Genomic DNA, 27,366 nt, shown 5'->3' on the forward strand with positions numbered 1-27,366 from the left:
TCTTCTGTTATTTGAATTTCTAAATTAAAATAAATATTTCATTTGAATCTGTGCTGTCTCTAGCATTTTTGCACAACAAACAATGTCATAGCCCATTACTTGTTTAGAGTATTTAGAATCATTAATACAAGCTAATTCTGTTCCTGCTCATTAAACAAAGAACATAAAATAAATGCATTCAGGCTCTGTAAATATTACAAAAACCATGGGTCCTCAACAGCAAACTTTTCTTTCAGGCAAGGCATATGTTCTATATCGCTGTCCATAATACAAGGACTAGATTTATTTATTAAATACACTTTAGGTGCTGCAGATCAACACTACTCCCACTCTCATCCCGTCTGTGATGCCTCAGCCTGACTCGATGGAAATATTTTGGCACATTTAGGAAGGATCACTTAGGGTAACTGATGCATCAACAAAACTGTGAAGTGCAAACTACAGTATCAGAATACACAGGATGTGAATACGCCAAAAGACCCAACTGGTTCACTGGCTGGACTCTGCTCCATGTTTAGGCTCCCAGAAGCCCAAGCTCAAGATGCAAGTCCTCAGCAGGAAGACTCCCTGCCAGAACTGCCCAAGCTCTCCTCTACTGTTGTTGAAGTATTTCAGCAGCACCCTTGAGTGCTTTTATAGTACACTTAGGGACTCCCTCCTCCATTCAACCATTTATAGCCCATCTTTGAAGAAAATTGCTATCCCAGTCCCTCAAAGGTGCAGTGGGATCTTGACCTGAGTGTTTTTGAAGTGACCGCAGTGTAAGGCAGGAGCAAAAACAGCAACCTCTCTTCAGGCTCTGGCCCCACTCTTCTATGTTGATGAGGCTACACTCATGCCAGATCGGTTGGCAGGTTATTAGCCCCTTTAACACACACAAGAACACACACTAGCTTTCTTTGCGCTTTTATCCAAACTACAAGTACATCACAGAGATCTGCGCTCACCCTGGAGCATTCTTTACACATGGCTAAAAAAACAGACAGGCAGAAGGGGTAGGGGTGAAGTCCTCCAAGTAGAGTTCATGCTGACAGGTCACTGTTATCAAATCTCTCCTGGTCATACACCTCTGCCACCACCTTTCTTCCTGCAAACCAGCGCCCATTCAAAGCCTGAATGGCTTTGTGTGTCTCTGAGGCCATGGAGAACTCCACAAAGATCTTGACAATGATCTCAGCATCCTCCTCTTCTCCCTGCTTCTCCTGGTAGATGATGACCCTGTTTACAGCCCCAAATTTGCCACACTCTTCTGTCACTTCTCCCTCTAGGTCATCATCAATGTCCTTTGGATCCACCATGTTGCGAAGCACCATCACAGTGGACTGCAGAGAGAAGGAACAATACAAGTGCATTAATAGAATTGAGACACTAAAGTTAAATGCAAACAACCAACCAACCTAGCAAGCTCTTCTTAGACACATCTTTGTAGTGCAGGTGACTCAAACTACCTCACTTTTCTTGTGCTGTTGCTATCCAGTAATTTTTTACTTTGTTACCTTCAAGAGTTTTTTTGTTTGTTTGTTTGTTTTTAGATTTTTCCTTATGTCTGAATACAGTAGGAAGTTTAACTTTTTTTCAGCCCCCTGACATTTAATGGCTGACCAGGTACTTTAGTTAAAGCATCAACCACAGAGTAACAACACGAGCTTTTCAGAGTGCCTGCAACACACCTTCTGTACATATCCCCCACTAAACCTTTTTATAACAAAGCACTTCTCTTTATCACAGAATAACAGATGATTTAAGATAGATGATCAGGATCACCTGATCCAAACCTAGTTCTCAAGCAAGGCAACCTTGAGCAGGTTGCCCAGGACCATGCCTACGTAGCTTTTGAATATCTCCAAGGATAGACTACACAACCTCTCTGTGCAGCCTCTGTATGTTTTTGCATGTTAGAGGCCCAGCTCTACCACACCCTTTCTTCCCACTGATGACTCTACCCAACATCACAGTTTAGTGGTCATGGCATTTCAGAGTCAGTTTACCAAGTATAAAGCTGCAGAGCTACACCACATTAAGATAGACCTAAAACTAGTTATCCCATTTGCTGATAACTGGAACCAGCTCAGGGTAGCCACATTACACTCACCTCTTGTTTACGAAGCAATTTCTGCATCACCATATGACGGGCACTGCTGCCAGATATGCTCATGTGTTCCTGTTCACTTAGCATCTCTGGCCTCTCTGACTCCTGGAATACCTCCTCCTCTTCCTTTTCCTTTTTGACCTCCATCAGACCCAATGCTGGGGGACTGGCCAGGATAGGATTCACAACTCCCACTTGGGGGATAGTGACGGGAATCGGAGGTCGGGCAGGGGTTACACCTGTAAGAGTACAAACTCTGTAGCATAAAGAAAAGAACTGGTGTTCTGCAACATTCGAATACACACCAATCAGTAATAAAGAAGATCAAAGAAACTATAGGGTTTTTTTGGCTCTACACAAACAATGAGCAGGGAGGCATACACAGCAACTTGGTTAACAATATGGGATATATACACTCAATATATTCATCATATTCATCATATGCCCAGAAGTGAGACAGAGTACAGGTCTTTGCATGGGATAACACCTATCCACATCCAGAGTTTCACTCAGGGTACTATGCACACACTGCTGTGAATCTCATGTACCTATTGTATCTATTATATATCAAAAACTCCTGCTATGCTGTACAGTAACAGCTCCTGACAAAGTCAGGGAGGGAAGAGGATTTCAGCTTCAAATTCTCCTTAATCATGACCCAAGCTGTAAAGAACCGTGCACTGTAACAGTTACACAACTGACAAAATGAGGAGTAAACATACCTGTAATGACTCCTGGTGCCTGCGCTGCCATTACAGCCTGTGGCAATGCCCCTAATGGCTGGGCAAGAGTCAGTGCTGGAGATACTAGCCCAGGGGTAGCCAAAGTGCCGAGAACTGCAGCTCCTGCCACTGCTTCCTACAAGAAAAAAAAAAAAAAAAAGCACTAATTCTGCATCAAGAAGTCGTGTTATGGGTATGTTCAACTGAGGCTCAGCCCTTGTCACACTTAAGAAAATACTAGGTATATAGATTCTGAGGATGACAGCTCCCCAAGGCTACTATAAAAAAACAAACAAGCAAAAATCTATGCCACCCACAGAAATGTGGAAGCTATGAGATGACAAGAATTGGAAGAAAAGTGCTCAAATTTCACATATCCTCTCAAGCTGCTAGGCAGGTTACTGAATGAAAAACATCAAGGAATTCAGTACAGGATCTGCAAAATACACACAATTCCAGGACAGGAGGAATCTCTGCTTGCTTCCACCTGCTGATGCTCTAGAAGACCTTAAGAGCTCCTCAACCAACTGTTTAAAGCAATTGAGAAAAAGGCACTGCTTAACAGTACTACACAAATAAAGCTTTTCACTAATGCTAAGGGATGTGATCCACTTAAGCATATCAACCCACTGCCTTTGATGAAGCTCTTCTTCAAACTTTCAGCCTTGATAATTAAAGCATTTTTAACTCTGTTCTGTTGTCCATACTGTCTGAACCTCTTCTCCCATTGCCTGCATGTCTCCATATGGACCGTACATGAGCAAAAATTGGATACACTTTGCAGCTTTTTTTCCTACAGTTACACCAAGTCACTTTCTCTAGTTTTTCCTGCATATCAGGTTTTCCATTTCCCTGAATAACTATGTTTATTTCGATTATAGCAGGTATAAAGGAACATCATTCTCATCTCACTCTAGATGAGCAGAATTCAACCATATCGCTTAACTAGACGAAAACATTTCCATAAAGCTATCAAAAATAACACACGTAATATATCCTAGGATCCCTTTCGTTTTGTTTTCCAGGCTATTGATCTCATAATGTAGTTATTCTGATCCTTCTCTTTCTGTTTTCATTGGGATCATATAAGCCCTGACATATCAGAGCAAAAATTCTGGGGTTTTGATCCTTAAATGTCACATTTCGTACTCAGCTGGTAAATGCTGTACATGTTTCTTACTCCAGTCTTCTCTGATACTCAATTCTCCTCTACATTAACAATGCTTTTCATCTCCGTGTTACCAACTAATTTCATTAGTACTCTTTTCCTAACGCCTACAACATGATCGCTAGTATTTTTGTGTATAGAGATAAATCAAGGACAATTTATAAGTAACTTCACCAAGAAAGTGAAGTGTAAGCAACTTCTAGCACAGCACTAGCATGTCTTCTCACCTGGTTATACTCCTTGACGTTAATTATAGTAGCCTTGGTCTTATACGCATATGGGTCTCTACTAACTTCTGAATTGTTCATAGAATATGTAGTAAATATTTTTGCCAATTAAGTGCAACAGTAGTCTTAACAAAGTTAGTTATGTTCATTTGATGTTTTCCTAAAACATCTAAATGCATCACGTAGCTGTGTTCTTCCTTTAAAGCTTGTATTCAGTCTTTCCCTACCACTGGTTTCAGAAGAAAGTCCACAGATATCAGTTTTGTATCCTACCTTAAACCCAAGTATCATATTTGCTATTCTTCAGTCATACAACAATAGCTTGACTTGACAGACTAATTACAAAAAAACCACGAAACTTAAATGTAGAACCACACGTGATAAACTCTTGATGGATACAAACCCACCAAGGTTGCAGTAATACCACGTGTAGCATTAGCCAGTTTGCCTTATGCTTCTAACGAAGGGGAAGAATACTTACGTAAGCATTCAGTGCTGCAGTAAGACTACCATAATGTTGACTACTCTGGTAGTTAGCTGCGTCACTTTTTTCTTAAATAGCCAAAGAAACTCTCTCTAATAACTTTAGTTTCTTATTTTCTGTTGCAAGACTGACTTTTTTTTACTGTGTAAAAAAGTTTAAGTGTGGAAACGCTTCCTCCTTCTCTGACTTGCACGTGAATTCCAAACTGCAGTTGTGTTTCAGATTTGAAGTTGCATCTCATACTTGAAAGTTTCCCTCTCATGCCCATGATTTCTTCAATCCCACTGAGTTTACTGATTAACTTCTCTGAATCACAAAAAATATATGAAACTAAAGCCCTTACAGACTACATTGGCCCATGTTCTTACTAACAGTAAGCTGTTCCATACAGGAACTGTACTGGGGGCATAACCTACAGATGCCTTTTTTTTTTTAAAAAACAAAACCAAAAACAAACAAACAAAATTTTTAACCTTTTAATTATTACTCTTTTCTCTAGTTATCTAAAACTACCATCATGGCAAATCAGACAGGTAATCTAAGTCTCTACAATGTCTAACTAAAGGGAACAAGACTGCCGAATATCTCTGAGGTCCTTCAAAACCATTATTCTATATACAGAATTTAAGATTTTCCTAAAGTTTTCCTCACAGTAGCAAATCCTGCCCCATTTTACAGAAAGAAATGATAAAATTTATACAGATCTGTAAGAGATCTCTACTAAACAGAAGAGTTAATAGTTCTTCCTTAAGGTGATTTTGATCCAAAACGTAGCCATACCTCAGCCTGCCTCCTTAGTCAAATGCAGATGTTTCCAGATTGTAGTGAACTTACTACTTGGGACATGCAAACCACTTTGGAGTTTCACACGAATAGCAGCTTCCTCCTCCCCCTATTTTTACCTGTACCTTGTGATTCAAAGAAATATTAGTACCAGGTATAAGCTGGGCACCTCAGCAGGTTTATTTATTTTTTTTTTTCTTCTGGCTCCAGAGCATCCAAGAACTGAACAGTGCTAGAACTTGTTTTCTTCTTGGGCAGCAGGGATGCAGGAAGAGATCCTGTCCCCCAGGCACAGGTACGCAGGTTACTTTGAAAGGCAATTTTCCTCCAACAACACTTATAGGTTATAGCCAGGAGCTTCTATTATTTTGAGCAAACTAAGTTTGAGAACTGCTAGACTCCTGCATCGACATCCAATTCTGCTGAACCCACTGTATTTCCTGCTTTCTGGACAGCTTAAAGCCATGATGGACCAACTTTCACCTTACTATACAGGCAGAGTCTTTTCAACAGCAGTGTTGCTCATGCAACTATTATTGCCCCCACTGCTGTCTGACTACTCACATCATATTTTAAGGCATTCTTTTAGCCTCTGTCATAACCACATCCATAATTGTTTGTATGCCTACCAACAAGGAATCCTCTCCAATTTATTCCGTCATTTAAAAAATAAAAGTTCTGCTCAGGCGGGCCAGACTCCATTCCAAATGCTGGTGTATCAGATTCGCACAAGTGTGTCCTGGGTAAGCTTCTACATGTGAAGTCGGGGAAAGAGTACAATCTAGGCTTGAAGCCTTCACTCAAACTAGAGAATACAACTGGTTGGAACAGTTTGCATGCTTGTTTTTAGCAGGGTGACAATAAACATCCACTTCTTTCAGTCACAGCAACTTATGTCTTACCTGTGCTGTAATCTTTGCTGTCGCAGCCGCCGCAGCAACAGCTGCTGCTGGAGGTAATCCCCCTGGTGTAGCCGGTGTCAGGAGCGGCATTGGAGGAGTCACAGCTTTACCAACTCGGAGATACTGACCCCCAAGGTCAAAGAGGTTCATAGAGGAAACTGCATCTTGAGAAGACTGTGCTTTCTCATATTCTATAATGAGAAGGAAGAATATTTGCAAGTGACCCTTTTTACTCCTAAATTCAACTCTCTTACTGCACAATTATGATTTATATTTGTTTAAAAAAGCAACCTCTCAGTGCTTAGCTTGCTCATCTCACTCCTCTGATCACATAAGCACTGTTGAGAACAGCAAGCATAGCATAATCTCTCAACCCCCATAAATGGTGAGTAAAAGTATCTGGCTACTAATCAGACTTCTAAATACAAATTTATCTCTATCGCATTGTTTGAAGTAACTCTTCCACTAGAGTAAAAAACGATGAGGATGATCCCAACTACCTTCCTTATCCCAGAACAAGTATCAGATAGACATTTTACCAATGAAACCATAGCCTTTGTGTTTTCCCGTCGTGGGATCTCTGGCTAGCGTGCAGGATTTGATCTTTCCAAAGGCCTCAAACACACTCTTGATGTCATCATCTGAAAGGTCCTGATGAACAGAGGCCACATAGATGCGGTTGAAAGCCCGTGCCTCTTCTGCTAGCTGGTCTATAATTGGCTGTGCCTGACCTATATTACTAGGTCTCCCCACCTGCAGAGAACAGGAAACAGTCCATTAAACAGTCTGAAGAGCAGCAGCATGACTTGCCAAGACATACAGTAGGTAAGCACTAAACCACTTGACTTCCCGTGCAAACCACATAACCCCTCATAAGGTCAAAATTAACAAAGGGCAACAGCTGACTCTCAGCTCTGGGACACAACCTGCTTTATGATTCTAGAAGTACTGGGAGCCTGGACTGACTCGGTCACCCTCCTTCCCCTTTCCTCCTAGGTAAAGGTTTATCTTCCCTAACCTGCCAAAGACCAACTTCCAAGAAGCAAAAACAATGCTGAAAGCAAAACACGTTTCTATAACCTTCTTTTGAAGGCTCCTGTCGTGGTTTAACCCGGCCGGCAGCTAAACACCACGCAGCCGTTCGCTCACCCTCCCCCCTCCCTCTCTGGGATGGGGGAGAGAAATGGAGAGTGAAGCCCGTGAGTTGAGATAAAGACAGTTTAATAAGACAGGAAAATAATAATAACAAAAATAATAATAACAAAAATAATAATAATGATACAATGGTGATAATACGAAAGTAATAGTATGTACAAACAAGTGATGCACAATGCAATTGCTCACCACCCGCTGACCGATGCCCAGCCTAACCCCGAGCAGTCCGGTCCCCTCCCCCCGGCTAGCCACCCCTATATATTGTTTAGCATGACGTCAGATGGTATGGAATACCCCTTTGGCTAGTTTGGGTCACCTGTCCTGGGTCTGTCCCCTCCCAGCTCTTACTGCACCCCCAGCCTGCCCGTTGGCAGGACAGAGCAAAAGGCTGAGATGTCCTTGGCTTAGTATAAGCACTGCTCTGCAACAATTAAAGCATCGGGGTGTTATCAGCACTCTTCTCATCCTAAGCCAAAACACAGCATTCCACCAGCTACTAGGAAGAAAATTAATTCTGTGCTAACTGAAACCAGGACAGCTCCTAAACCCCTAACACTGCAGAAATGCATCAGAGAGAAATGAGGACATAAAACACTTTGCAGGAAATGCCAGCTTCCTCCCCAGATTTCAATCTCCAAAATTCCACCTTTCAGAGATCATCTCCTACTTACACATAGCTACAAACCTTTGTTCTTTTCAGCTTGTGCTGAACGCCTCCTTTTTGTATGGCAAGATACTTAAAATTCCTCATGCTACTGACAGGCAAAAAAAGCGCCTGATGCTACTTATCTACCATCCACAGGCACAGCATATGAAGAACACAAAGTATCATGAATCATCTTTGTTTTGTGCTTAAGTAATTTCCATACTATGTGTGTGTGAGGGGGAACTGCCAGCTGATAAGAACAAGTTTCTTGACTTTATTAGCATGCTGGGTGGTTCTCCTCAGAGAGTGAGGGGCCAACAGACTCTATATACTTAGCGGGTTAGAAATGAAGATTTATCAGGGAACAGGCTTCAGGTTATCTTCCATGCTACAGTGCTAAGGGAAGCAATTCTAGGCATCAAAATCTTTATTCAAGTAAAGAGAACTAGGAATTTTCAGGGCATGCCTGTTACTCACCTTTATATTTCTTCCTCCCAACATGACAGAATTCATCTGCTCCAAGGCCAGCTGAGCAGCTTCAGGCACCTCATATTCCACAAAAGCAAAACCCTAGGACAGAAGGAATACTCCTGTTGAATTGTACATCTTGTCAACACCAGTGCCTGCTAATGCAGCCAAGAATTCCCACATGCTAGATTCTGACTATTGTGGTCTGAGAAGTCTTTTCCTTCAAGGCTACTGTTTTCAGAATCTCTCATACCTAGAGGCCTAGCAGAGAAAGGCTACTGCATATAGCACTGCTAGCTGTTTAGCATCTTTTGTGCACACCATACCCATGCACATATGGTTCCCACTACAGAATACTGCAAAAATAAGCAGAGCGAGCAGATACAAACAATTTCTTAAAATCAAATGCTAAAGCAGCCTTCTCTCTATGACAAACATTCCTTCTTCTCCTGGATATATTCACAAAAGCCTCGGAGAGAATAAAAACATCACTTAAGGCCTGTTAACCAACCTTATGTTTCATCGTAACCGAGTCCCAGGACATATCAATGCTTTTTATGGGTCCAAATGGGGCAAAGGCCTGGCGAATGGTATCTTCTCCAAGTTCATAGTATATGGAGCCCACATAAACACGACACATGATGGCCAAGGCGCGCTGCCTCTGAGCTGCCATCTGTATTGGAAAGAAGAACTGGCTGGTTAGATCAGGGGGTGGTTATGGATGTCAGGACCTCCTTCCCTTCCTCCTTCCCTCCCAGGAGCTATGACCCAACAGCAGGTAGCTCCTCACTGGGCTGCAGCACAGCCTGGTACACGTAGTAATAAAGAAGTATTTTCCTGCTCAATGCACAGACTGCTGGAGCGGATAAGCAGTACAGCTCACTCCTGGGGCAGTCAAATCTTTGATGGGGTCTGCCACTTCAGGAGCCTTAACTCCAACCCCATTGGTAAGGTCTAACCCTCCCCAGCATGATCGCATCTCCAGCAACACTTGCAGGAGGAGGAAATAACTTCATTCTAGGACAGCTTCCCCCTCCAGGCAGCAAAGGTCTCAATTCTAGGCACTATCAGCAATCCCTCCCATACCCTCCCACAAGGGGCAGCAAGAGATCCAGTATCGGGCACCACCTACTCACTCCCTCCCCCACCCCATCCTCCCAGGCAGCAAAGGATCTGGAATTGGGTACCTCCTCCCCACCCCCTCAAGCATCACACACCACCTCCTCCCCTCCACCCACCCCAGGCAGTACAGGATCCAGTACTAGGCACCACTTCCACCACACATTTCAAAAGCAAAGCAAACATGAAAATAAAAAATAAAAATCACATGGTTAAATGAAACTTCTTAGTTAAGTGTGTGGTGCTAGTACTTATCACTGCCTGTTGTTACTGGCTCAGATAGTGGTGCAGCCCCCAAAGACTCCGCCCTTATCAGTTTCGGTGCAGAGAAGGTCTCTGTGCTATTTTCTCCTAAGTATGCCTGAAAACCTGTTTGCAAGACAAATCCAGAAATTTCTTAAAGCAGGTATCCAAAAAAGCAGTATCCTTCAATTATTTTTCACCCATATTACAATTCCAAAATTGCTACTACTAATAAACATCATTTTGGAAGATGCTGCCTACTAAAATCACAGGTTTGGCCAGCATATCCTATCAGCACGTCTTGGGACCAAGGCAGAAATGAAGGCTCTGTACAGGCAGCTAGCTCCCTACGATCAGCAAGACTGAATTAGAGCGCGTTGGAGATGCGCACAGGGCTTCGTTCCTGTTCTGCATGGAACAGATGGAACAAACATACGGCAGTAAGGGCTACGGACTGTTGCAGAGCAGGCAAATGCAGCATTAAGCTTGATGCCTTTCTCCCTTCCCAGCATTACAGTGCTTGGCATGAAAGTAGGGAATGCTGGAAACTGCGCCTTCCCCACCACCACTGCTCAAGGGGGTCTGTAATCGAGGCCTTTACAAGAGACCCACCTTCGGAGTGCTGCAACAAGCATGAGCACAATGAGCTCTGACGTGTCTGGGGATGTTACATGGCAAAACAGAAGGGACTGCAATTCATCTGTGATAGTCAAAGGATCGTGGACATGAACAGTACCTGAAGAAATCCTTCTCCCTCGTAACACATTAAGTGACATTGACCATAGGAGGAAACGAACTGTAAAGGTTCAACTCCTATTATTCCATACAACAGGGATACTATAAACAGGAATGGTTCTCACCCCATACTGCTGCTCCTGAAGTGTATTAAACTCGCCTCTTGACTGGGTTTAATATTTCACACAGTTAAAAACAAGTTGCTTTTCAATATCTCTGCAATGCTGTGACTGGGAGGACTATGGCACGTGTACACGCAGGACAGCTGACATGTTGTCTCCCAGGTTCTCCAACACCTTCACAGCTCTGGTGCATGAAAGCCAGTGATCAGTAGCCCCTCAATCTGTGTAGTGCGTCCATTTACAGGTTCAGAGCCATCACCATTCTAACCCAAGTGTCTGAGTGAAGTGCCTCACCCGTGGTGACACAGACTGTGACAAAGATTTAGTGTTTTACTAGGAGTGCTCTTGGACAAGACACTGCAGCCTTGCACCAGGCAGAGGTAATTCCCACCTTCTGAAGCCTATATATGCAAACAGGACATTTCCTTCTTTTCAGTTATCAATGCAACAGTGGCAAGAAAAATGGCATTTGTCCCCTCCCATGGCAGCAACTGTTACGGGAGGATATCCACATCTTACACTGCTGCATAGATTCTAATGAAATAGGTGGGGCAGAGCTAAGAAGACTTATGTTACATCTGGAACATATTAGAAATCTGGAGCTACAAAGGCAGAATTTAGGGAGACCACAATGACTACAGGCATATATGGATCACTAACAGGAATCAGCGTCAATTTAGGGGAAGTGATGTAATATACACCTGCGAACTAAGCACAGGACTAAGTGTCAGGAACTCATGAATAGGAATTTTATTGCTTTCACTAGCTATATTAAATCATTTTTGCTGGCCACTGGCCCTTTTACTCAGTGTACAAAATGGAGCTTAAAGTATCTGCAGTCTTCATTGGAAAGGCAACAGCTAATATTTGTACATATGAAATATTGCTGATAAGTATTTATGAAGGTTATTTTAAGGACAAGCCAAAACATCGTATTGGAACGGTGCTTTAAATGAAAGAGGCAATGCAAAAACATCACCACTAGCTCCAATTTTAATATAACAACGCCAGGAAATTGTGCTCATGTTGCTGAACTGACATGGGAATCTTGAGCTGTAATTCTCAGCGGATTAGGCAGACAGGAAGCTTTAATCACAGGCACTAAGATACTGCAGTAGGAAGTTCAGACTGCACTTCCTTTATGTAGCAATCGATGATTCTTGTCAACAGGAAAGCGTGTTGTATACAGGCCTGTTTGCATTTCCTACATTCCTGATGGGCTTTGGGATAAAGTATTTGCTGAGAAATGAGTACCAAAACTATACTCAACTGTAGCACAGCTGAATGGTTCAGAAGACTCCTACATTCTGTCCCATCAGCAGTAGCCTCCAATTGTCTACAGTCTTAGGGAAAGGATTCACAATATTAACTATGCCCCTGAGGCTAATGAGAAATTAAACATTTCCCGTTGCATTATCAGTATGTGCTTTTCATCTATTGCCCAGCTGTGAATACGAGCTGTGTGGGTTTTTTTTAAAGCAAAATTGGTGCTGTTAATACTATTAAGTATGCATCTACATTAACTGGTAGAAGTTTCTTGGGCACAAGGGTTCAGAAACCACCTGTGCAAAAATTGACATTGAGATAGAGGTTTCTATTCCAATCCAAACTTACATATTCCCATAAATTTTATTTTGGCCCCCCTGCTGACATGCTACCTACCGTGACAGTGTTATAGGAGGGAAAACAGGTGTTTTTAGATTTAGTGCAGCTTTCATTTTGGAGGACAGGCCTCCAGTTGCATTTTACCAACTCAACATTGCATTTCAGCAAGATGAGAAAATACTTGTAAATGAACCTTTGCATGCAGAGTGGAGGTTATAGGACACTTTCTGCAGTGGCCATTGTTCAACATCTCTGGAAAAAGGAGGGAATTGATAATCCCAGGTAATCATAGAATCGTGGATCATATAATTAAGCTCTTTGTGATAGCTGATTAGAAACTCCATCACTAAAGGACCACACGGGTTCTCTGAATAGTTCTGCAGTTCTGTTACTTCCATCCTGCCTTTTCTTGTTTGTTTGTTTTTAAACTTTACTTGAAACATGACATATTCACCTAGTCTGGAAACATGCACAGTAAGAGCAATCTTACAACCTGGGCTACAATATGTTCTGCAAGCCTGTAGTGCCCCCATCTTCCCCAGCACCATAGCTGCCAAGCCTCTGGTGCCGTGAGTTCGCTTCATAAGAAATTGCCCATTTGTGAGTTACCTTGGCAGTTAGTTTTAGGTCAGGACCTCAGAACTGTAGCATCCCTAGAAATGCAGCTCCCACAATTTCACAGGTGTGTTCAGTACTGTTCGAAATCTAAAGCTTTCTTTGCCAACTGACTCCAGGACCCCGACTGCCAGTGTCACAGCAGACTGCACCCAGCCCAGGATGTTCCTCTGGGGAGTTTACACTTTGCCTCTGCTTGTTGTGCTTGTCCATAACAGGTGGGTATGTGGGAGGGTTGTGCTGGGTTGAATTAAGAGCATTGTATTACCACTACATACTTCCCCACTCTAGGCCCTGACTAAGACAAAGTGCCCAAGAAGAAGTGAATATGTCTATTGACCGATTGTAAAGGTGAGAGAGGATCTCCAAAGCCCATTGTCACTGCTGCCATCTGAAAGACAGTAAAGACAGAGTTCAGTCTGTTGGAGCTGAGCATACTACGGCTGTTTGTAAAAACTCAAGCAGAGCGGCGGCACAGGGAACCTGCGAGAGAGGCCTCTCCTTCCTTGCCCCTCACTGCCTGGTCCCAAGGACTGTCCAGCGCTGGGACCCTGCAGATTCCAGTCCCACCAGGTCAGGGTGGAGTTGTGCTGCTGCCACTGCCTCAGGAAGCAGGGTCTTCTCCCAGGGGGGACTCAAGGCAATAGTAACCTCTGCAACCACTGTCGTTGATTCACCCCCAGCATTTAAAAAGGAGCCCCTCAACTAGATCAGCCACTCAGAAACATGCACAGCCCTGAAAGGCCAGAGCTGCTTAACGTGGCAAGCACATCCACAGTGACACTTCATTAAAAACATCCAAGACCCCAAAGCTGTTATTTTGGGATTCCTAACTTTGTATAGGAGGCAGTGATATTTGTTCAAGAAATCTCCAAAGGAAGGGAGATTTAAATGGCTATTAAGGGTTCTCCCAGTACATAGGCCTTCCAGCGTTAATAAGAGCAGCCAACTGAACTTCTCAGTGAGGCTGGCAGGGCACCTGGGTGAAGGGGACGGAAATGGGTCCGCACTGTTGGTAACATGAGGGAGAGGGGCACCATCCCGTCAAGCAGAAGAGATGGGGCAAGGATATACAGTAACTGTAGGCACCACCTTAAATGTAATTTGAAGGTGAAACCTACAGCAAATTCTTTGGCTTCTGGTGATTCAAGAAACATTTAGGCAGCCAACAGGTAAGAAAATTTCTCCCCAGCAGGAGAAAAAACACTGGGGGCAATTTGTACAGGTGAGTAAAGGGCATTTCTTTAGAGGGCTCAAGACTGTATACTTTAATTTCACTGTGGAAACAGAAGTGCTTTCACCTGGCTCCGGGCAGGCCTCAGGGCTGTGCTCTGGTTCTAAGTGCAAAAAGAACTCCACCTTGTTGGGGAGAGTAAGACAGAAAGAGCATCTCAGAAGGTCTCTCACCTGCAGGTTGGTGAGTTGCTGTTGCTGGTGGGCGATGGTTTGCTTCACCAGCACACTCTTGATACTCTGCTCCATCGCATACTTCTTTGCCTAGGAAGAAATACAGACTTTGTAGTCACAGCCTGATACCTCGGAACAGGGAATGATGTTTGACTTCACACCATAGCTCCCCAGAACCACACAACTGGCTGCCAATGGTGCTTTCTGATGCTCCAGCCCTAAGCTCTAAGGCACTGAACATTAGCTGGCGGCAAACAGCTTACTAATGCCTTGGTCTGCATCTTGGAGTTGCGAGCCCTGAAATACAGCATAACGCTCGAGCAGAGGATTGGATGGACTCAATCTGCAGCAGGCACAACGTTAGGAAAGCAGCATGCACTACACACTCAGCATTTCCCCTCTTCCTCCCTCTGCCCCTTAGATCCCACCAGAGCACCTTACCTGCTGGGATGAGGGCAGGACAGATAGCCTCCTTCAAGTCCTTTCCACTCAGAGAACATCTGGACAAAGAGGTTCTACAAAAGGGAAGGGGGCTCCTAATCCCCATGCCCAGTCTCTTTACTGTGCACTACCCCTCCCTTTCTTTATTGTATTTGGACTATTCAAATTTGGAGGACCCACTGCTCTTGCTCACTAAAATGCTCCGACTCTCTTTCTCCAATTCCTAGGCTGAGGACACAAGGCTGAGTTGTCTTTTTTTGTTCAGTCTTCTACAAATTTGACAAAGCCTGAGCTTTACACCCAGTGGAGTTAACATGAGGCTCTTTGTCAAGGGAAACCTAATACCCACACGTGCCTGTTCCCAGCAGAGGGTACAAACACATTCAGCCAACCCCTCAGGCACCTGCTTTCCATGGCTGTACGTGTTTGGGAGGTGCCAGGGAACAGTAGGCTCTAAACCGTGGCTTTGAGACGTGTGCTTCAGAAACCTGGAAACGGACAAGGGGATTTACATCTGTCAGCTATGGAGAAGCCAGAGGAAACGAGGCCGTTTCACACTGTGAGCCAAACACACACACAAGCAGCTTCAGCATTACGGGAACATTCACATGAAGCCTACCCAGAACAATGCTATACTTGCCTCAACTGAATACATAAGACACCTATCCCACAGTTCCCACATTCCCTGGTTTTGTTTCCTTCCCCCTCTTTTCCCAGTTCTGCTCTCCTCAGCAAGCCAGGCACCACTCTCACCAGCAAAGTGGGCCAGAAGTCAGCGGTAACCTCCCCACTGGCTGTACAAAACAGGACCAACAACCAAAAATCAGAGCTGGTCTGAAATTTTATCTAGATTGAGACACATTGACTCAAGTGGGGTTGAAAATACTTGCCACATGCTACTGGGTCTCTTTACATGGAAAGGTGCATAAGGGAAAAACAGACTTTGTAATGTGGTGTGTGGACAGAATAAAATATCAGCTGGAGCGCATCAGAAACCTTTTTCTTGTGGTGTACAGTCTACTCTTCACGGTAACTTTATGGCAGTTGCATATTGTCTCAGAATTACAATATGTTCTTAAGTTGTTATGATTACTTATAATTTTTTTTGTTTGTTTTGTTTTTTGTTTGTTTTTAAAGGAAAAGTACTCCCCCTACCACAAAAGGGAATTCCATATTGTGCTCCCCAAAAAGCATCTATAAACTCCAAACCAAGACACAGTTCTTGGGCACAATTTTGAAGATGCGAATCCACACAGAACACAGTCATTATCCCATATGTAATCTTGACAGGTGATTTATTTATTTTTTTTTAATAACATCAGGAAAAAATGTAAGTTTCAAAAAAAAAAAAAAGAAAAAAAATAACCAATCAACCAAAAAAGAATGCTAAGATGTCAGTTCATGTCAAGTATACTCACTTTCTGGAGAGCTTCCTGCTGTTCTGGTGTGAGGGGAGGAAGCCCCAGCTTAGCTGCTGTGCTTTGTCCATTTTCCATCTTAATGGACTCTGTACCCTAAGGAAATAGAAACACACTCATGGAAAAGCCATTCTCACAAATCTGACCCATTTCTTCATTCCCAGAAACTCAACACACTTGTCACAGTCTTAGGAAGACTTTTTAGCCAACTATTATTAACTCGTGAAAAATTGTTCTTTAATATTATAGCCACTTCCCATGGGAGAGCTATTCCACCAACTGTACAAACTGATGAACAGGTTGGATACTTAACCTAGAGTTCCCTTAACAAATGTTCAGTGAAGAAAAATGCAATAAATATAAGCCTTCGCTTATATCATCTCCATCCTACATCTCAGTAGTTAAATTCTATCAGATGTAACTGTATATTCTCGTTCCATCTCTTCCCATACCAGTTTGTAACCCCTGATTTCTCAAGTTCTCTTTTTAAATTTTCTCTTAAAGTTTTCAAATTTCACACACTGTTCTAGGTACTGAGTCACAAAAAACATTCCCATACCCGGTATGATGCATATTACCTGCACATGCAGATATCCAAACCCAACATTAGAGCAGACCTAGAAAGAAGCTTCTGGGCCACTGGGCTAATTTTTTGTGTGATTTCATAGATGTACACGCAACTAACAAACCTCAGCCTTCTTTGGGTCTTAGGTACTCTACTGACTTCTTTGCCTCATGCTTGTGCTTTACACTGAAGTTCCTTCCTGTGAAATAACTGCTCAATTATTCCTACCACATTAAGTAACACTAAGTTTCTCTGAAGTATATACATCAAACTGGGTTTGGTTGAAGTGATTCAACAGCTTGTGTCTTTCTGGTAAGCATCTACCAACTTGTATCCTTAAGGAATTATTCTTTAGCGGCCCAAACACAGTCACATAACTGATAGTCAACGTAAAGGTGAGGTTATCAATAAAAGCCTGTTAAGATATATCTCAGTTCTCCAGTTAAAAAGAAAACAAACAAAAACACTAAACACTCTCTAACAAGAACAAACCAAAAAAATTAAAAAGGATCAGACCCATTCAGACAGCAAAACAAGAACAGCTTTCCTGACACGGCAACAAAGCTGTCACATGGGGAAAAAAATAGTACCAAAGTAGTTGGCATCTTAGCAGAAGAACAGCAAGTATTCCTGCTCATTTGGTTCCCATCCATTCAAAACAGAACATTGGCTCACAGCACTCACTAGTGAGTTTTCCTGCAGGCACAAATGCTTTTTAAAGACCACTGATCTTCTCCAGGAAAAAAAAAAAACACCACACAATTCACTGGAACATCAAGAGCCTACAAATATAACACCAAAACAGAGAACAACAAAAAGCTGTTCTAGTATACAGCCAATGCCTCAGGGAGGAAAAACGCAGTCTTTCGGAAGCAGAAGCTCCTGCATCACGTCTGCACACAAACTGCACGTTTCATTGCATCTTCTTTACCCTACCACGAGGCAAAGGGGAACACACGTTCCTGAACAGACAAGCTGCTGCTACAACTCTCAGCATGAGACGACAGAACTGTCAGCTAAGCTTCGTGATAGCAGAGTGCTTCAGGGCTGAGCACACACCTCAGTGAGGAGGGCCTTGTGCTGTACACCTGACTGCTCAAGACAACACCAGCACAGTTCCCTCACTGTGTCTGCCACGGTAACAGTACAGCACAGGCCAGTTAGCCGTTTCCTCCAGAAACACAACTGCATTGACGGTCCTGTTTTTCACTTACATTTTCTGATTTGTTTTATTTACTGATAAAAGCAGAATGTTCAGCTTTTGCCAGGGAAGAAAACTACAAAATAGCTGTAAGATATTTTGAGCAGGTAGATTCCTTCCATAAGTGATAGATACCACCTGAATATAAGTGAAGCTCAAGCACATTCACAGTATTCTCAATATAGGGAAATAATTTGTTATTTTCATTGAAATTTAGAAACAAAACAATGTCAAGCTCAAGAAGTAAACAGCAGAAGAGGTGAGAGAATAAACATCTTATGCATTCTCAGAAGACATTGTAGAGGCACAGACTCAATCTGGTAATAATCTTTTTAGTCCTCCCACTAAAAAGGAGTTAAATAAGCCCTCCTCCTCCCCCAAAAAAATTCAAGGCCTCCTAAGCTGCCTGCTTTGTCTACAGTAACTGCAAGCTCCCCCTGTAAGAACAGAAGCTTAGATGTGACAACCTTTAAATATCACAACCACCACGTACCTGCCATGAGGACTGTGATCCCCAGCTGTATTTTTTGGCCCATTTGCTCCTGTTGCTCATGCACTGGAGTCATGACCATGGTATTTATTACCTTCTACACCACCACCCTCGTCCAACACTCCTCCCAGATGTTAGAGGGACCGCACCTACTCCTCCCCTGAGGCAGGGCTGCCACTAATCCTTTCCCACAGCTGATGTGGGGGATGCCTGATGCTAAATGCTGCTTAGTCAGCTCATTAACTAAACTTACTTTCCTCTCCAGGTACAAAATGAGGTCACATTCCTTTTAAGAAAGGAAACCCTAATTAGTGCATGCAGGAAAAGGCTACCTTACAACCTGCCACAGCACATACAGTCAGTTTGCTTTCCCTAATACACACACTGCTTTTTATGTTCTAACTTACTAAATGCCACATTTGCCATCACATTACCTAGCCATTCTTTATCTTGAAGTCCTCTGGCAATTCATTTACCTTAATGGCTCACAGCCAGGGGAGGTTCAGAATAAGTATCAGGAAAAACTACTTGGCCAAGAGGGCAGTTAAGTCACTGGAACAGGCTTCTTAGAGGTAGTTGATACACCATTCCTGACCATGCTTGAAAGGCATTTAGATGAAGTTCTTAATGATGTGTTTTAACTTTAGGTTGGCCCTGAAGTAGTCTGAGATGGACGTGATCTTTGTCGGTCCCTTCCAACAGGAACTATTTTATTCTACTCTAAAATGACAGCAACTGAAGCATCCTATTGGACTAGAGATTTCTTCTTACGAGATGAACTGTGTTCGTTTTCCCAACAGAATCTTGCCCATTTCTTGTACAGAACTGGTCCATCACTGCTTCAAGTGAACACTGCCCATAGGGGAACTGCTTTTCTACAGGATCACTGCAACAGAGGAAGAACCAAGAGCGTGACTACAGCACAATGGTCCCCCTGCTGCAGGCACCCATTCCAGAGTCTGAACCTGCCTTTGTTGTTCACCTGCGTTCTGTCTGTATCATCCATTTAAATGATGACACTCTCCCAACTCAGTGTTCGCAGCCAACCACTTAACATACTAGAATGGATAAATACCCTTATCTGTTCAGTAGCAGATACATGTTAGGCTGAACGGACTTGTGCCTGTGAAATGGTATCAGTATATAAGTTATCATGGGGAAAACCTAAGCTAATAGCAGAAAGCAAAAATTTAAGTACATCCTTTACTCACTGCAGTTTCTCCAAGATTAGCCCGTTTGTCTCAAGTCCATCAACAACCCATCTGCCTCCTACCAGGCTACAATGCTTTCTGTGTTCTTTATTAAGGGCAAGGAGTAGGACCTCACCTCCCTTAAAAGCAAACAAAACCACAGGATGAGTTTGATGATGTTCAGAGATATACAGCCTAGATCATTCTTAATCTCTATTTTATAGGATCAGTTCAAACTTCTGTTTGTGTCAGTCTCAAGTTTACCATGAGGAGTTTGAGAGCATTTTAAAGGAACCATGAACACTGAAGCAGAAGCCAAATAAACCCTCCCAATGTAAAAATCTGTTCCACAAGCATCTGAATGCAGTGTTCTAGGGTTGCAGTTACTTCACTGGTTCCTATAGATTGAACTTCAGAGCTGCTTTAAATAACCCACAAGGTCCTGAAGAGAATCAAAGCGCAACCTGATACATGAATCAAAACAGAGATGCTTGGAACCATTTTATGCTTGCAAACTGGGAAACTCAAGTACACAATACTGATCGAAAGATAGTATTGCATAGTCCAGTTGTAGTCCCAAAGCTGGGGAAAAAGAACAAACAAACCAACAAGGAAACCTTGAAGAAAACAGGGAGACCTTTGTGTGGATTCCAACTCTGTACTTATTGTCACAGCGCACCAGGCATGAACCTACGGACAACACAGTCAAATTGAAAATAATCAGCAAAGCAATAAGGTAATGGTGACCTGTTTGATGCAGGAAGGCTGTATCATCTCAGAGATTAACTCTGATTGTGGAACACTGAAAAAAAAAATTAAAAGTCATCCTGTTTCTTAACTAACAGGCTAAAAAAAAAAAAAGTCTACACACCTCTCTAGGGGCCCTTTCCCATTTCTTTACATTGTCTGTATGTTACCGTACAGTCACCTCCTGGAACTTCCTGAGTTTCCTTAGGGAAGGCACCTTTTCTACTGCTATTTCTGTTTCCCCTCAGCTCTTAAAAACTGAGTGATTGCAATGTAGGAGTAATAAGATACGGACAAGCAAAACAGTGGAAGGCATATTGAGTTTAACAATTCACAACAGAAAAAGCTATTCCAGTGACCACATTTTAGTATGATTCATAAAGGAGAGACTATTATATATCTACATTTAATGTAATTTTAACATTTGAGCTCACTAAAAGGCATAGCTTCTGAATACTGGTTGATAACATCCAACTCCCAGCACAGAGGGAATAATCAAAACTAAGGACGACAAATTGATCTAGAAGTCAAGAGAGTATTCAAGAAGCTAGACCCAGACACTACCTAACTGGTTGGTTCCCAGCTCTTTGCCATCAAATATCCCTCTGAAAGGAGACCAAAAGATACACAGATACACGTGCCTACCCCGATCAATGGTACAGCTGTAATGAAAGCTTACCACCACATACCTTTTAACACAGAGTTTCTTCAAGGAAGATTACTAACCTCTCTGTTACTCCAGAGTATTTGAAAAGCGACAGATGATATAAAATGATCCCAATCTCTATCGCCAGTCACAGTAAATTGAGACTATCACTTCTCTCTTTCCAGGCACAGTAGGGTAATACCACTAACGAGAAAAGGCTTGGCACAATTAATTTGAATCTGCTAGGCAGCAACATAAGAGTAACTGTTGGTGCTTTATACTAACACCGGCCACCTTGAAAACTACCTTATTTAAACACATGGAAACAGGAGGGAACAAGAAAAACGCATGAGTTGACAACAGAAGCAGAAGAATGCGAGCTTCCTTTAAAATAGAAATAAATAGAAACTGTATACCTGGTGCTATGAACATTGCTTCTGAGCGTTGCTTGGCCCTTTAAGGTGGTTTGAACTCCAAGAGTTCAGGCACATTCGTTGGAAATTTATTACATGGCTGAGAATTTCTCTGAAGTATAAACACACACAAGAGAAAAAGAAAAATACAGAATCTTGTTTATTTTAGGAACCATAACAAGCAAACAACACAAAAGATTAAATAAGACAGAAGTGGAAAAAGGACTGATGATATTTTAGGAGTCATTAACAAACAGAAGCTTCACCTAGAAATACCTGGCCAGTATAATCAGTTTACTCCTTGCTCTATTACTTGCACCAGTGCTTGGGAACCTGCATTCACCTGAACGTTTTCGTACTGCAACACCCCATGCCAGCAGTGAAGTTGGAAGAAGCATCAGCTGAGTGCCTTGGCAAAGGCAGTATTTTTCTGAAAAATAAGCCTGGTGGGCGAATAAAAAGTCCTCCGTCATGTACATAAAACATTTAAGGATTTTGCCCCTAATTACTATTTAAACTTGTAGATTCAGCTCTAAGTTCCGTAACTTCCCAAGTCTTTCTCTGCACTGTGACTTTCTGCTATTCCCAAACTACTTTAGTAACTCCTACTTTTCACCACTTTTAGACCACTTCGCTCAGATGGAAGCAGCAGCAGTGCTAGTTTCCATTACTGTAAGCGTGTGCAACAAATGTGCTACCGACAGGGAGAGCACAGGGCACGTACAAGTTTTTTGTCAATGCTACCAGATGCGCTACACACAGAACAGGCACATATTTAAACCTTTCAAAATGTCACCTTTATAGCATCTCATGACCAAAGTGCTTACATAAACATGCGTAAACAACATCTCTTTCCTTTAGATGAAAAAGGCAATTAAATGTCACTAATGCCGCCAGTAGCATATTCAGTTCTCCCTGAGCACCAAATTCTACTGAAGTAAAACTTTGGAAAACATGAAAAGTCTTAAAAATACATGCATAAAAATGAACTACATACTCCCCCCAAAAAACAATCCCTTCTGATGCTTTTTCATTTGAGAGATTCTTTCTGATGCCTTGCATTTGATAGAACTATTCTCAGCTCCACCAGAACTGAGAAAAAAATACCTTCTGGATGTTACCTGCACATACAGAATGCTCTGCACAGTCCCGTACCTGTCATGGAACCCAGAAGTCACAACGCATCTCAATATTTGGCTCTCAGAGGAAGCAAACTGCAGTTTCTGACAATCTACAACACAGTGCTAAAACGAATTATGACATACACAATCTGATTTCTCTTGACTACAAACAGGACAGTAAGACAAGCCAATACACTCATCCTTTCCTAAAGGAAACACTGCTTTCCCTGACCATCATCTCACCTCCTTGTCAACAAATCAACAACTGTTCAATGAAGCTGACAATTTGTCATTCAGCAGCAGCAAGAAGTTCAACAACAGAAAATGCTGGGTTCTGCACCTGGGTTGGAACACTGCCGGACACAGGCCCGGACATGGAGACGCGTGGCCAGAGAGCAGCAGTGCAGAAAGGGATGTGGGGGTGCTGGTGACAGCAGGTGCGATGTGAGCCAGCTGAGTGCTCCAGCAGCCAAGAGGGCAAAGCACATTTTGGGATGCAATAGACACAGCACAGCCAGCTGGTCAAAAGAGATGATTGTCCCACTATATTCAGCATTGGCATCACCTCAAAAGCTGTGTGCACTTCTGGGTTCCATAATATAAAAATGTTGTTAAGGTCCTTAACACCACGGAGAAGAGGGCAACAAAGCTGGTAAAAGGGCTGGAATGAATGTCCTGTGAGGACACTTGGGTTGTCTAGTCTGGAGAAAAGAATGCTAAGAGGCAACCTCATTGCTTCCTGCAGCTTCCCGAGGAACTGAAATGGAGAGGGAGGTGTTGGTTCTTCTCCCTGGTAACAGATGATAAAATGTGAGGAAATGGAACAGAGCTGTGCTAGGGGAGGTTCAGACTGGACATTTGGAAAGAAATCTTTATTGGGAGGATGGTTGAACCCTAGGACAGGCTTCCTTCCTAGAGGCAGTTAATGCCCCACGCCTGTCCATGTCCCAGAGGCATTTGTACAGTGCCCTTGGTACCTCACTCTACCTCTGGTTAGCCCTGACGTGCTCAAGCAGTTGGACTGGCTGATCTCTGCAGGTCCCTTCCAACTGAACTATGCTATTCCAAGTCCTTCAGCTGCTAAGTGCAGCTGTAGAGCTCACACATAGCTTCAACATGCACGCTGGGATCCCCTGCACTGCAAGTTCTACAAGACCCACCGCTGGGTGCTCCTCTCTCCCTCACAGAAGAAGCTCCAACAACGCGTAGTGCCAGGCAGAGTGGGCAGTCACTGCACACAAACACACCCCAAAATTAGTTCTCAGGTCTGTTTAACCACCTTGACGAGAGGTATTCACACAAAATTTGCCTTAGCCTCACAAAAATACAAACAGATATACTTTTCACAAATCAGTTAACAGAGAAACCCAGAATAACAACATCAGTGCTTCGGAACTGCACAGAACACCCAAGTGAACTTAATTTCAGCTGATAAAACATGCTGTCACTGAACTGCCCAACACAGAACATGCATGCCTCCTACGGGAAAGGACCAATTATCTAGCAGAGCTGTGGTTTTTAGACTGTAAAAAAGAATGACAGGTAAGCAATTGCACGAGTATATGGAGTGATGGCAGAAAGGTCTAATTAAACTTCTGAACACTCAGCAATAACGTAGCTGTGGTTTTATCCTTGTAAGTGGAGCTGGTGAGACAGAATTGCAGTACCCATTTCTTGGTGTTTATGTATTTAATGAACATCAAGAGTACCAAAAGATCGTAGGAAAAAACAGAAGTGATGCAAAAAAAACCCTCAAAATCAAAAAATCAGGTAAGTACCAAAATTGCAAGCACTGTTTATCATTCTGAACTACCACCACAGTGGGTGAGGAGACCACCGAGCTTTCAAGGAGCATTTACAATGAAATCGTACCAAGAACCAGTACCAAAGCTACAACACACAACACTCACAGTACTGCTACCAAAAGCAGTGGCACCAAATGTTTCTGACACTAAAATGGGTTAAAATACAAGTTTCTTCAGCAAGACGTTAATTATTTAAACAGTTATAACCATGTGACTCCTTTTCTACTGCAACAAGGTACCAACTAAATTACTGAATAAATTAAACCAAAATTGCATTAAATATTGATTACACCTTTATAAGAACTATGCATTTATTGCCCACTGTCCCCACAGGTGGCACACACACAGATAGTCCACTCTACGGTCCCCAGAAGGGGACAGGAGGCATTAGGTGCTGCACGCCCTCATCTCATACGCACACACTGCTCAGCCTGACTGACTGGGCATGCGGACAGTATCAAGAAGGGAAAATAAAAGTTGTTGCAGCTATGGTGTCAGGAGGAAGAGAGCCTGCCATGCCGGAAATCTGCCTGTATTGCAGTAACGCTGCGGATAACAGAACCAGGAGCAGGCAGATGTAACCCAGGAGAGCAGCGGGGTGTGTCACAACATGCTGGGCAAGAAAATGCAGTAGTACGTATCTGTCATGCATATCAATACGCATCTTTCATTGTCATCAACAGCTTTAACAGTTCTATGATTTTATTCAGAAAATTAGCTGCAAGCAAAATCTAAGTTTACCAAACTCCAGAACTGTGCTGGGCTCCTCTTTATTGAAGTTACCTTGTCCTTAATTCTCAAGGTTTTCTAGATAGCCATCAGGATTTAAATTGTCCCTGAACAACAAGAAAGCGTTGCAGCCGTCCTGATAAAAGCAATCCCTGCAGAAGCACTAAAGATACTTTAGGGCAACTTTCTGCTCATATCACAGAGCAGCCTGTCCTCTCTCCAGCACGGACAGGAGATACAGGAGAGAGTGACACTAACACTGAACATGGCAGAAAAGATACCAGTGATCACACAAAAAGCAAGTGCTGGGACATCTGAATTCTTCATTTTAAGGACCATTAGTCAGTTTTTTTTATTTTTTTTTTTATAAGCACAAGGTAAAACACACAAGGCACAAATCCTGATGAGCTAACACATGACACTGGATGTTCAGATCCAGTTTATTTCCAGTAAGATCAGAACAGAACTCACATAAAAACACACAGATTATTAAAAAAATGACTTGGAAGTGCTTTAACTCAATGTGTGAGCCTGACAAGAGCAAGTGCTCTATTTAAGATGTTTAACAGTTCTGAAGTTCAAAATAAACTTCATTCCACCAAAAATGAACCCATCATGAATAAAAGCATTCAGCACTCTGGCAAGCCAGTATGCTTGTTCCTGAAAGGGGAGAGTAGAAAAGCAAGCCATTAAGAAACATCCCGCTGTCTCACACCAGTAGTCCCTCTGGCCCCCTTAACAGCAGATGATATCTGCAGGGAGCGTGAGAGCCTGGCCACCTGCTTTGTAGTTTCCCAGCATCCACAATCATTGTACTACAGGTCTCCTTCCCTAGCAGCCTCACACCTAAGAGGTTACCTATTTTCATTTTGCACGATTCCATATGCTACTCTGTATTTCACTAAGAATAAAAAGGACTAGAATGAGGAATGCTGAATAACGCCCTACTGAACTACTTAATTTCTACGATTTATGACTAACTCACACAGAAAACAAGTCAGTCTCTGAAAGGAGACTATTCTGGTGTCTTACAACATTCGTGGCCACTTCAGCAGAAGTCTAAAGAACCACCTGAAAACACAATGAACTCTCAGGAAAGTCGATAACGTTGGGCTCATTTCATGAATAGGTAAAATAAACAACAGCAAATATAAAAATAACCAACAGGTACTGGACATCACTTCCCTTTAGTCAAGGGAAGTAACCCACAGCTCACATTTTAACCTCGGCGCTGAACACTGCAGAAGAGAAATTCCCAATCAAAGTCTCCTAATAAGCCCCACCACCTACCTGGACCTGCTCAAACACGCAGGGTCGTGAAACCATCACACGAACCGGCCCGCGCGCACCTCAGCACGGGGAAAGCCCAGATCCCATCCCAAACCCCGCCACAGCCCGGGCGCCGCTCGCCCTGCCCAGCACGCGGCGCGGCGGGCCCGTGAGAAGCCCGTGAGGAAGGCGGCCTCGGGGAGCGGGAGGCCGCCCGCAAGGAGGCCCGGCGGCACCGAGCGCACCCGGCCCGCCCCCGCCGGCCCGGGAGAGCCGCGGGCGCACCCGGCGGAGGCCGGCACGGTCGGCGCCCCCCCGAGGGCTCGGTGCCGGGCAAATGCCGCCCGCCCCGCAGCGCGGCGCCGCCACTCACCAGGGAGATGGTGGTCGTGGCCGCCATCTTGTCCACCCCGTCGGCAGGGAGCGCGGCGCTCTCGCGACAGCTTCAGGGCGCGCGCGGAGCGGCGAGCTCTCGCGAGCGCTCTGAGGCAAGCGGCGGGAGGAGGTCTCGCGAGACTTCCGGGGAGCGGCGTGACGGGGGGCGGGGCTGGCGGCGGGGCCGGGTCCCGTCACGGCCCCGGGCCTCGCCCCCCCCCTCGCTTCGTGCCGCGTCCCGGGCCCGGCGGGGAGGCCCTGGCGCACCAGGGGTGCTCCTCCTTGGTGCCTCCGGCAGCGGGACTGGTGCTGCTCGGGACACCGCGCGGAGGCGCCGGGAGCCGAGCCCCGCCCGTCCCCAGGGGGCCCTCGGTGTCCCGAACCCCCGGCGGTGGGGGCCCCGTGTCGCGATCCGAGCCCAGCCCTGCCCCGCTCCGCGCTGCTTCCGTGGTTCCCGGCTCTGCCG

General features: G+C 43.8%; 1 protein-coding gene across 3 annotated transcripts; it reads right to left on the minus strand.

Moving 5' to 3' along the window:
* Nucleotides 1-890: 890 nt before the first annotated feature.
* On the minus strand, nucleotides 891-27,056 carry PUF60 (poly(U) binding splicing factor 60). 3 transcript variants are annotated; one of them, XM_027452856.3, is made up of 11 exons: nucleotides 26,899-27,056; nucleotides 16,350-16,445; nucleotides 14,491-14,580; nucleotides 13,424-13,474; nucleotides 9,156-9,317; nucleotides 8,654-8,746; nucleotides 6,915-7,128; nucleotides 6,376-6,566; nucleotides 2,812-2,947; nucleotides 2,093-2,328; nucleotides 891-1,322 (listed from the first exon to the last, which is right to left on the minus strand). In XM_027452856.3, the coding sequence occupies exons 1-11, from the start codon at nucleotides 26,923-26,925 to the stop codon at nucleotides 1,023-1,025; spliced, it is 1,596 nt and encodes a 531-aa protein (XP_027308657.1). In that variant the 5' UTR covers nucleotides 26,926-27,056; the 3' UTR covers nucleotides 891-1,022. The 3 variants fall into 3 exon arrangements, with proteins under 3 accessions (XP_027308657.1, XP_038031196.1, XP_027308659.1); XM_038175268.2 differs by lacking the exon at nucleotides 26,899-27,056 and adding an exon at nucleotides 21,605-21,713; XM_027452858.3 differs by lacking the exon at nucleotides 13,424-13,474.
* Nucleotides 27,057-27,366: the final 310 nt, after the last annotated feature.

Source organism: Anas platyrhynchos, chromosome 2 (assembly GCF_047663525.1).
Source record: "Anas platyrhynchos isolate ZD024472 breed Pekin duck chromosome 2, IASCAAS_PekinDuck_T2T, whole genome shotgun sequence".
Taxonomy (NCBI): domain Eukaryota; kingdom Metazoa; phylum Chordata; class Aves; order Anseriformes; family Anatidae; genus Anas; species Anas platyrhynchos.

Bases quoted from the DNA above. Each gene is read 5' to 3' on its own strand.
- PUF60 (XM_027452856.3), bottom strand. From the start codon at position 26,925: ATGGCGGCCACGACCACCATCTCCCTG. The intron at 2,948-6,375 runs GTAAGACATAAG...TTTTTCTTGTAG, and splicing joins CAGCAAAGATTACAGCACAG to GAAGCAGTGGCAGGAGCTGC. The intron at 1,323-2,092 runs GTGAGTGTAATG...TTCTCTCTGCAG, and splicing joins AATTGCTTCGTAAACAAGAG to TCCACTGTGATGGTGCTTCG.